Here is a 10,963-nt window from a genome sequence, read left to right on the forward strand (position 1 = left end):
AAATTATTTGCATCTGCCTTTGGGGCAGGCTTGGGTGGTGGTGGGAAAATTCGAAATAATGACAGTGGGATTGGTGCTAGAATATTGAATGTAGTCAATCATTGTGAACAACCCGATAAAAATAAAAAAGTGAAAGAAAAATAAATCAAAAATTTACACAGGAAAAAAACCCCAAAAATACACATGACTGTTGAATGTGCCCCTACGACAAGACAAAGTTAGAAAGTGGGAGTGACTCAGCCCTGGGGTGCAAACCAAGAACCATCCACCCAAGGCGCAGTTCCAGCCGGGGCTGTGGGTGCCTCCAGCAGAGCCCTTAGCTCCAGGAAGGGGTCCCCGGGAACATGTGTCCTGGTGCTGCGAGCACATGTGTCATGCATGTCGTGTGTGAAGGCCAAGGGCACATGCATGAGGACGAGAGCTGGCCTGGCCTGGTCTTCCAGGGCGTCCAGCCTGCTCCAAGCACGTCCTCAATTCTCGGTTCCAGGCCATGAGCAGCGGGCAGTGGACGGGAGGAAGGGACTGGAGAAAGCTGAGGGAAGGGCAGCCGGTTAGCTCCTAGAGTGTCCTCCTTCTCATCCTGGCCAGCAGCCAGTCAGGCCCTCAGTAACCTGGTGCTACTCCATCTCTAAAACCATAGCCGGGCTGGCAAGGGCACTGGGGTTCGCTCGCCGAGCACGAGCACAGAGCCAGGAGTAGTCCCGAGGAACCCTCTCTGGGCTGGTCCCACCCGCTGTCCCTCAGAAAGGGTTTTCAACTGAGCCTCTCGGCAGTAAGGGCCGAATCAGAGAATGGGGCAAGATCCCCGAAAGGCGCCGATCACTGTGGCAGTCGGGGGCTTCTGATGTGCATCCGTTGCTGTCCTGGGAATGGTGACCGGGACAGATGGACGCAGGGACCTCAGTGGGCTTGCAGATCGAGTGTGCAGAAGTTGTTTCCGTTGGCCCCAAAGCTTCTAGTGTTGCTGTGCGAGCCGGTTCCAGAGTTGGGCCCGTGGGCCCAGGATGAAGGCAGGGCCAGGGCCGGGCGCCCTCCTCACCGCCAGCCACTGCTGCCTGGGACCCGGCCAGGGACTGCCAGGAGTCCCGGCCTGCTGGAGGGCTGTGCTGACACTCAGAGCCGGGGGCTGCTTGGAATCTCGGAAAGCATAAATACAGCCCCCGGAGACAATAGAGAGTTATGCTTTAACTTTAGAACTCTTACATCATTCCTTTTCTTCATTATTTTGGGCCACACCCAGTGGTGCTGAGGGTTTGCTCCTGGCTCTGCACTCAGGGATCACTCCTAGTGGGGTTCAGGGTGCCCGGGGTCAAACCAGGTCAGTCACGTGCAAGACCCGAGCCCTCCCTGCTGTCTGCTATGGGTTTTGACTTTTGGTTTTTTGGTTTTGCTTTTTCGGTCACACCCAGCCATGCTCAGGGGTTCCTCTTGGCTCTGCACTCAGGAAATACTCCTGGCAGGGTAATTTGGAGACTATCTGGGATGCGGGGATCGAACCTGGGTTGGCTGCGTGCAAGGCAGACACCCTCCCCACTGTGCTATCTGTCCAGCCCCTGCTGTGGTTTTGAAAGGTGGCATTTGTCCCTGCTACTGAAGTGTCGTCTGGGCATGATTCCCTTTCCTAGTAGGCTTTGGCCCACAGGAAGGTCTGATTTTCACGTCCAGAGGCTCTTTGCCTGCTGACCAGCCCGTTTTCCCCATCTTCCTCGGTCTGCATCTCCAGGATCTTTCAAGCAAAAACTAGGTTTGAAGCACCTTCTGAAGCCATCCTTATTTTTGCTCTTTTTTAGCCCAGTGAGAGATCACACCTGCATTCGTCATCTTAACTCTGCGCCATAAAGTCTGGGGCTCAGCAAGGGATGTTTCTCTGGACAGAAACTCATTGACCAGAAGACAGAATCCACACAGGTGTGAATTACACAGGCAGGAGACAGGGGCGCAGGGCTTGGCGTTTCCTGCCTTGGTGGCGAGGTGGCCCCAGGACTGAGCGTGCAGAAACCCCCTCCCCCAGGTGTGCTCGGGCATGGGCATGGCCAACCCCCATCTCTCCTCGCTGGTGCATGGTCATTCATGCCTGGCCAGGACTCAGTTTCATGCCCAGACACGTGGCCTCCCGGCATGGAGGTGATAGTCACTCTGCCTTTGCCTTTTTTTTTTTAATAAAAAATTATTTTATTTTTATAAAGTTGCGCACACTACTTTATTATATTCAGTACCCCAACACCAATCCCACCGCCATTACACTTCCCACCACTTTATTTAGAATTTTTCTCCCCCGACCCCCAAAGCCTGCCCCCGAAGCAGGACCTAAGTCGTTTATTTTGTATTGCTTTTTTTGAATAATCTGCTAAAAATGATCCACAGAAGTTGCCCTAGAAGAAAGCGTGGGCATAGGTCTGGATGGCACCAAGCTGGCCTAGGACACGGTGGCAGAATGCGGGCACCCGGTAGGGTGTTTCTGTGACCAAAGAGGGGAGAGAAAAACTTGGACACCTGCAAACTTAGCCCGTCCCCAGAGCCCCTCCTGGCTTCCCTCTCGCCCCCAAACCCATGGAGAGTTAGCCAAGCCCAAGAAGCACTCAGCCTTGGAGGGTGAACTTGGCTGTGTTTTCAAGTGTGTTGCTCGCTCTTTTTCTTCCTTCCTTTCTTTCTTTCTTTCTTTCTTTCTTTCTTTCTTTCTTTCTTTCTTTCTTTCTCACACCCGGCAATGCTCAGGACTGACTCCCTGGCTCTGCACTGCAGAATTACTCCTAATGGGGCTTATGGGATGCCGGGGATCAAACCCAGGTCAGGTACCTGCAAGACAAATGCCCTCCCAGCTCTACTATCGCTCTGGCCCCAAAGTGTGTTGCATTTTCAGTAAGCGCTTATCTCTGTGCCTCTGGAGAAGGGTCTGTCCTTGATCATGATGAGCGTTGGGAACGGGGACCAGGGTCTTGCCGTGCTCAGGACCACCACAGTTGCTCCCACCTGCTGCCCTTACTCCAGTTTCCAAGCTGGAACGCGGGCAAGAAGGTGTTCTGGGCTCTTGTGTTCATTTTCCCGAATCAGCGTGGTGAGCAGAGCCCCCCAGGGTGGTGTGTGGAAGCCGCCACTTCCCCCACTTCTCCTCCCCCCCCCCCCCCCCCCCCCCGTGAATGCTTGGCGTGTTCAAAGCTCCAAGAGAGCCAGAGCCGGAGGATTAGGGTTCCGGGGCCTCTGCTCAGACGGAGGGTTTGATTTCCTCAGATGTGAAAGATAACTCCCCCAGGTCGCAGCGTAGATGGCGCGAGGGCTGACATCCATGCCACTTGATTCGAGCTAAAACGGAGCGAAATCGGATAGGATGCCCAAGAGAAGCAGTGCGGCCTTGGGAAGGCGGGGGCTGCTTTTTGAGGTGCCACCCGGGAGAGCTCGGAGCCCAGCGAGAAACTGGAAGCAGAGAGTTTCCTCCTTCTTCCTTTGGCTCAAGTAGACGTTTGTGTGTCTGAGGTTTTTTACTAATCGCAGAAGTGATGGATGCAGAAAGCACCCATCTGCCGCTCGGCAGACAATTGTGCTTAGAATTTCCTGCCTTGGTTAGTACCGTCAAGGGTGACACTGAGTCGCTCTTTCTGCAGAATGTATTTTGAATTGGCATCATCTATTTTTGAGTTTGAATCGGTGCCAGGGTGCGAAGAAGATAGATCGTCTTCGCTTCCTGGGGTTGCAGGTTCTCATTAAGTAATGGCATTTATGAGCCTCCTTTTTTTAAACTTCCATATCATCCGGCGGAGTGTTGTTGCTTTGAGTCACTCTCCGCACTGCCGAGGGCCTGCTGGGAACAGACACTCATTTGGCGTCGCATCTGTTTCAATGTCACGCCGTGACTTTGCGTGTTTCTTGGGTGGAATCCGTGTCGTTCCCTTCATTTTCCTGAATCTGCGTGCGTCTGTGAGGGGTCGCGTAGGACAGCGAGCTGCCCCAAGAAACCAGACCGGGGGTCAGCTCCCCGGACATGGTGACCAGAATAGGGCAAGAAGATGGATGAGATGGTTGAGTAACCTGGGCCCAAATCTCTTTGTTGTGTTAATAGACCGAGTGTGTTAAAAACGAATCCTGGGGAACTGGGGAGGGGCCTTTGCCTTGCACACGGCCGACCCGGGTTCGATTCCCAGCATCCCATATGGTCCCCCGAGCACTGCCAGGAGTAACTCCTGAGTGCAGATCCAGGAGGAACCCCCTGTGCATCGCTGGGTGTGACCCAAAAAGAAAAAAAAAAACAGCCTGAAGCTCAAAAAACAAACAACAAAAAAAAACAAATCCCGGATTCTCTGTGCTGTGGCTTCTGCAGGGCTGGTCCTGAAGCCACCTGCTAGGGAGTTTCCCTCTGAAGTTTGCCTTTGGACTCTGCTCATCTTGTTATTATTATTTTTTGTTTGTTTGTTTGTTGTTGTTGCTTTTTGGGTCACATCCAGCGGTGGTCCTCAGGGCTTACTCTTGGCTCTGCCCTCAGGACGCACCCCTGCTTGGGTCATACCTGGCAGTACTGAGGGGTCACTCCTGGCTCCGCATTTGGTACTCACCCGTTTGGGTCAGACCCGGCGGTACTCAGGGCTTCCTCCTGGCTCTGCACTCAGGACTCACCCCCGGCCGTGCACAGGGACCTGTATGGGATACCGGGGACCAAACCTGAATTGGCTGCGTGCAGCACCAGGGCCCAGCCTCTGTCCTTTTGCTTTGGCCCCACTGTCCACCTCTTCAGCAGGGCTTTTTGCAGCAGCTGCCCCCGTTTCTGATTCGGGGACCCTCCCCACCTCGGCAGACTGGAGTTGCAGTGACCAGCCTCCCACAGTGTTTGGGTACTCTTCAGGAAGGCCTTTCTGGGCACCTCCGGGGGGCCAGGGGCTGGGAGGCAGAGCCCAGCACCCTGGGACTCCTCCCTCCAGCCACAGGCTCCTCCTCCCTAAGAGCTGCAGAGAGAAGCTGGGGCCTCTGCAAGCCAGGAGTGCCTCGGAACTGCGGGTCCCCGCACTGTCTCACTCTCTGCCCTGGCACATCAGGGAAAGGGATCGACTGGGATATATTCAGGACTCTGTGCCACTGGAATGTGTGTGTGTGTGTGTGCGTGTGTGCGTGCGTGTGTGCGTGTGTGCGTGTGTGTGTACGTGTGTGTGCATGCACATGTGTGTATGCAGACACAGGTGTGTATGTGTGTGCGTATGTGTGTGCGTGTGCATATGTGTGCATGTGTTAGTGTGTGTATGTGCGCGTGCACGTGCGTGTGTATATGTGTGTGCATGTGTGTATGCACGTGTGTGCATGTGTGTTAGTGTGTGCATGTGTGCGTGCGTGTGTATATGTGTGTGCATACATATGTGTGTGTGTGGGTATGTGTGCGTGTTTGTGCACATACATGTGGATGTGTGTGTGCACGCAAGTATGTATTAGGACCTAATACCATCCAGCTCAGGGCAGCCCTGCGCTGGCCTTAGTGGGCAGGAAGCCCCTACCATGCCCCCAGTTGGTGGGGGTGGGTGTCAGCCCCACCCCCACCCCCGTGAGACCCCTCCATGTCTCTTTTCTCCCAGGCTGTCTCAGCCTTTCCAGAGTTCAACGGTTCATGGTTTTCTTTTAGATCTAAACCTTTGACCTTGTTTCCTTGAGACAAAAACAAACAAATCTGGGTTCCACCCACCCTGTTTCTGTTTCCCTCGAACCACCCTCCACATGGTAGTATTTGCATGTGTCAGCCTCGAGCTGGGAGCCTGAAGGAAGTCCCTTCAGAGCGTTCGTCTCAGGAGAGGCAGAAAACACGGATCCAATAAAGACACGTTCCTAACGGTTGGGCCAAGACCAAAGGAGAGAGAACCCCTAAGTGACGAGGCAGAGATGGTAGGAATAGCTCTGGGGGGCGGCACGTCGTGTGGGGGCAGCAGAGATGAGGGATGGGGACAGAGATGATTCTTCACGACGCAGAGGAGCAAACCGTTGGGCATTTGCTCGAGCGTCACTGCCAAACGTCCCCCAGGTGCCCCCAAGAGCGCCCCGCGGACTGCTTCCCCAAATAACCATCGCCGTGATTTATTGTGGCCATCTTGCCCAGTTTCCCAGGAGAAACTCGGAGTCAGCAGTGGCGGGACAGGAGATAGGATTGTGCGGCCGCACAGGAAGCGTGGAGATAAGCAGAGATATTTATACCCGCCACCGCCGAGCCATTGTTCTCCCGGGCGCCCGGGGAAAGTAAGAGTCCGTCACTCACCTCGCAGGGGGACAAGTCCCTGCGCGCCTCCCCGCCTCCCGGGACCGCCCCCGCGGCTGGCGTGTTCCTCTACATGCCTGCAGAACTTGTCGGAAAACAAACAACCCAGGTGAAGAATGTCTCTGGGATTTCTTGCGGCCAGAAAGTCAGTGTCTCTTCAGAGCCCGCCCCTGGCACCCGGCCTCACTCCAGCAGAGAGCCAGGTCTCAGGGCCCTGTGTCCAGGCCGGTTGGTTCATCTGCCAAGTGGCTGGGCCATCCGTCTCTTGGGGGAGGGGACAGGAGGCACTCCTGGCTCTGTTCTAGGGGAACCCTCCTAGCAGTGCTGGGGAACATCTGTGCCAGGGATCGAACCCGGGTCGGCTGTGTGTAAGGCAAGCGCCCTCCCCACAGTACTCTCTCTGGCCTTTTTCTGCCTTTTTTTTTGTGTGTGTGTCTGTGCTTTTTGGGTCACACCCAGCAATGCTCAGAAGTCACTCCTGGTTCTGCACTCAGGAATTACTCCTTATGGTGCTCGGGGCGGGGGACCATAAGGGATGCCGGGGCCGGCCGTGCGCCAGGCAGACGTCCTATGCACTGTGCTATCACTCCAGCTTCCTTGTCCGTCTGTCTTCCTACGGCTTTCGCTGTACAGCCACTCTGAGAGCTTGCTATCCCAACACAGTACAGCAGGGGGTTACTCACAGAGAATCGAGTCTTGTTGGCGGTTTCAAATATTCCCCCTCCCCCTCTCCACACGGGGTGTCAAGAAGGTGGTGACCTCACCCCAGGCCTCCCTGGGTGCCCAGGGGCCAGCAGTATGGAACCCAGTCCATGAGAGAGACGGGCAGCCAGGCCCATGAGGACCCGGGTACCAGGGCCGTCCCAGGCACACAATAGGCTGGGAACCGGGCACGGGGGTCTGGGAATCTCTCGGTGTTTACAGAACTTGGACGCTTGACAAACAGGCCCATCGAGCTAATTGTTCTTGAGGCAGGAAATCTGTACTAGAGGAAGCAGGTGTTGCGGGGCGATTGGCACGTCGCGCGGTGACCACGTAGGTTGTTGTGCTCTCCTGAGTCGGGCCCTGAGACAGTCGGCGCCCCGGAGGCCGGGACCCCCCGAGTGGGCTATAGGGCGGGCGGCAGCCTTCAGCCGCGGCCATCTCTCTTTCTTTTTGTTTCTCTTCTTTTGGCGTTGAGCCCCATGCTTTCATAAGACTCGGGACGAAGGGGGAGTTCTTATTTTCCAAATTGTTTTCAGACATTTCATGTTCATGTAAACTTGGCTTTATTGAGTTCCTGATTTTTCTTTATTTTTTTGTTTTGTCCATTTTATTTTCGATCAGCTACATCAAATGGGTCTTTGGAGGGCCTGGATAACCAGGAGGGAGGGGTGTGCCAGACACGAGCCATGAAGATCCTCATGAAGGTTGGACAAGGTAAAGACCACCCGCCGCTCACAAGCTGCCCGGCAGGCCCCGCGTCCCATGGCCTCCACACGCACGCATGCACACACACACACACACACACACACACACACACACACACACTCTCTCTGTGCCTTAGTCAAGACACGGCACGTTTGTCCACACCTTGAGTTTGGAGAGGCCACTCAGAGTTGAGGGTAGTCAGGTCCACTGTGTCTTCCCACTCTCTGTGACACATACACACACACACACACACACACACACACACACACGTGATTTTCTTCTTAAAAGCAAAACTCCTCTGGTTCCAAATGCACATCTCCAGGAGGACATCCGGCCCTCCTGTGGCAGTTTTGCTTCCTTCTGCATCCTGGCGACAGAAGACATTTTTTTTTTTTATGTGTGTGTGTGTGCTTTGTTGAGCCTTTCCCCCAGCAGATCCAACCTATATTGTAACCGAAAGAATCCTCCTCCTCCTCCTCACGAGAAACGGGTTAGTCAGGAGTCACTCCGCTCAGTGACACAGAAACGTCATCTCAGGCCTCCGCGAGGGTCCCTAGCGTTTCCCCCCCGCGGCCTCCCCATTGGAAGCTCTGAAGCTACTAGCATGACCGATTGTGTCAGGAGCGTCACATCTGTGTACCTCACAGCACTTGCATACAGAACCTTTCATGCTGTCTCACCTCTTGTGGGAGCTGATGCAGCTCCTAAGCTCCGGCCCCGCTGGCAGCGTGAGTAATCAGATGCTTTCCACGTAGATGCCAGTTCTGCTGGGTCAGCCAGGAAGAACGACCCCACAAGGCGCCCGGAGCTGGAAGCTGGTACCAACGGAAGGAGCTCAACCACGAGTCCCTTCGTCAAACCAAATCCAGGTACAGAGAGGGGCCGGGGAGGGGTGTTGGGTGTGTGTGTGTGTGTGTGTGTGTGTGTGTGTGTGTGTGTGTGCGCGCGCGCGCGCGAGTGAGCGTGTGTGTGTGCATGTGGTGTGTGCATTTGCTTGTGTACACGTGAGTGTATGTGTGTATGTGCACATATGTATGTGCATATGTGCATGTGTGTACATGGGTGCACATGTGTACATGTACATAGGTGTGTACGTATGCATTAGCGTGCGTACACTTGCGTGTACACACGGTGTACATGTGCGCACATATGTGTGCATGTGTGTGCATGTGTATACATGTGTGTGCACGTGTGTGTACATGTGCACGTGTGTGTCAGTACCCCATCCATCAGACTGGGAGAAAAAAAATGGGGGGTTGGGGAGGGGACTCGCGCCCCTCCCCCGCGCCCCTCCCCCCCACTTGGTGTTAGCTTTTTTGTCACTTAGCCTTGAGAGTAGTGGGGTCCCCCTTGGACGGGTGCGTCAGAACCCCAGACTCATGTAACCCAGCTTCAGTGGTGCCCCTGATGTCCTCTACCCCCCCGCGGGCCTGACCACAGAGTCCCATCGGGCCTTGCTGACGCTCTGGAGGGTTGGGGGGGGCGGTTTCAGGCAGCTCTCACGGAAACGTTTCTCCATTCCCAGCTTTCAGTGGGAAATCAAACATGAGCTGGCTCGCTGGCAAAGGTTTCGAGCACGAGCCGCGAGCGGCTGACATCTCCCTCCATCGGCTTTGCGGCCTGGGAGCTGAGACTCTGCATTCGGGTGCTGGAGCCAGGGGAGGGGGCGGCAATCGGCAGACAGACAGACAGACAGACCACCTGCCCACCGGGGTGGCCCCTGCCTCGCATTCCTGCCTCCCCCGAGTATGGGGCGGTGGGCGGTGATTGTTATTTCTCACTCCCAGTGACGAGACGTGTCAGGTCCCGGGACACACTGATAAACGGGCACCAACGTTGCCGGGCTGCTTCCCTGCATGCCCCCTGGCAAGTCTAGGCCCCACCACGACCTCTGCTACCCCCAGACACGGCTCGAGTATAGACCACGTGGGATGGACACGCTCAGGCCGCATGCAGCGTCAGCCGCCCCCTCCTGCGTCTGGCCTCCTGGCCGGCTTATGGGAGCCCAGGAGCCGCTTCCCTGGGCCGAACGGGACTGGCCAGCTGGGCCTGTGCGGGGACCCCACCGCGGCCTTCGTCTTTTTTCTCAGGGTCACGGCAGTGGTGCCCAGGGTCCCCACAGGCTTCGTTCGCCCTCATTCCGCCCTCCCGCCGCGGGGCTGGCGGGCACCTGGGCACTGGGTCCCGAGCCTGGGCGCCTCCCGTGACGCCCCTGTCCACCCCCCGCAGGTTCCAGCACGGACGGCAGCAGCGCCGGGCGTTCGGGGCACAGCCTGCTCGGTTCCGAAGTGGCCTTATTCGCCGGCATCGCGTCGGGCTGCATCATCTTCCTCGTCATCATCATCACGCTGGTGGTGCTGCTGCTCAAGTATCGGCGGCGGCAGCGCAAGCACTCGCCGCAGCACACGGCCACGCTGTCCCTGAGCACGCTGGCCACGCCCAAGCGCGGCGGCGGCGGCAACACGGGCTCCGAGCCCAGCGACATCATCATCCCGCTGCGCCCGGCCGACAGCGTCTTCTGCCCGCACTACGAGAAGGTCAGCGGCGACTACGGCCACCCTGTGTACATCGTGCAGGAGATGCCGCCCCAGAGCCCCGCCAACATCTACTACAAGGTCTGAGCGCGGCCACCGGACACTGACTCCCCGCTGGCCGGCCGGTCGCCCGCCCGCCTGCCCGCCGGTGCGGGCTGGACCCGGGGCCCCCCTCCCCGCGGCCCCCTGCGCCCGCCCCTCCTGGCCTGGAAGCCTGCACAGAGGAGACACCCGGGTGGGGGATGCCAAGAGAGCGCAACAGGGAGAGCCGGACCCCCCTCGCACCCGGACCCACTCCTGGCCACCCTGCGCTGCCCACCATCCCGGCTGGAGCCTCCCGGAGGGATGCGGGGGGCCAGGTGGCTGGGTGCAGGGAGACCAGAGTCGCTGCACTCCACACACGTCGGCCTCTTCTGAACCAGAAGGATGGGGGGGACACCCCCATCCCCCCCAGGAGGCACAGCACTTTGGTCCTGCGAAGAGGCGGGAGATGGGGAGACCCCTCCCCACGCAGGGTGGGCTGGGGGGCGTGGAAGGAATCCTCCGTAGTTGTTGTCGTCGTTGTCGTTGTCATTGCAGGGGTTGGGGGAGACGGTCGTCATCCCCTGTGCAGAGCCTTGCTGGGGGAGGGAGAGGCTGGGATGGGGGTGGTGGTGGTGGTGATGGTGGTGGTCGTCGGTTGGGGGCCCACCCGCAGGGCACCCCCTCCCCACCCGGCAGGACACTGCGGTACTGGCAATAAGATGTACAGCCCCAACGCTGTGGGGACGTGGGTCTGCTTGGGGGCGCGCTTTCAAGC

At 57.2% G+C, this 10,963-nt stretch overlaps 1 protein-coding gene across 1 annotated transcript in view; it reads left to right on the plus strand.

The window, feature by feature from the left end:
• The window catches only part of EFNB2 (ephrin B2), a 36,553-nt gene extending 26,300 nt beyond the window's left edge, over window positions 1-10,253 (plus strand). Inside the window, exons 3-5 of the mRNA XM_056109809.1 lie at window positions 7,547-7,639; window positions 8,386-8,499; window positions 9,860-10,253. Coding sequence (XP_055965784.1) covers window positions 7,547-7,639; window positions 8,386-8,499; window positions 9,860-10,251 — 599 coding nt within the window. The 3' untranslated portion in view covers window positions 10,252-10,253. The remainder of the gene's footprint in view (window positions 1-7,546; window positions 7,640-8,385; window positions 8,500-9,859) is intronic.
• Window positions 10,254-10,963: the final 710 nt, after the last annotated feature.

Source organism: Sorex fumeus, unplaced genomic scaffold, assembly GCF_029834395.1.
Source record: "Sorex fumeus unplaced genomic scaffold, SorFum_2.1 ptg000008l, whole genome shotgun sequence".
Classification (NCBI taxonomy): Eukaryota; Metazoa; Chordata; class Mammalia; order Eulipotyphla; family Soricidae; genus Sorex; species Sorex fumeus.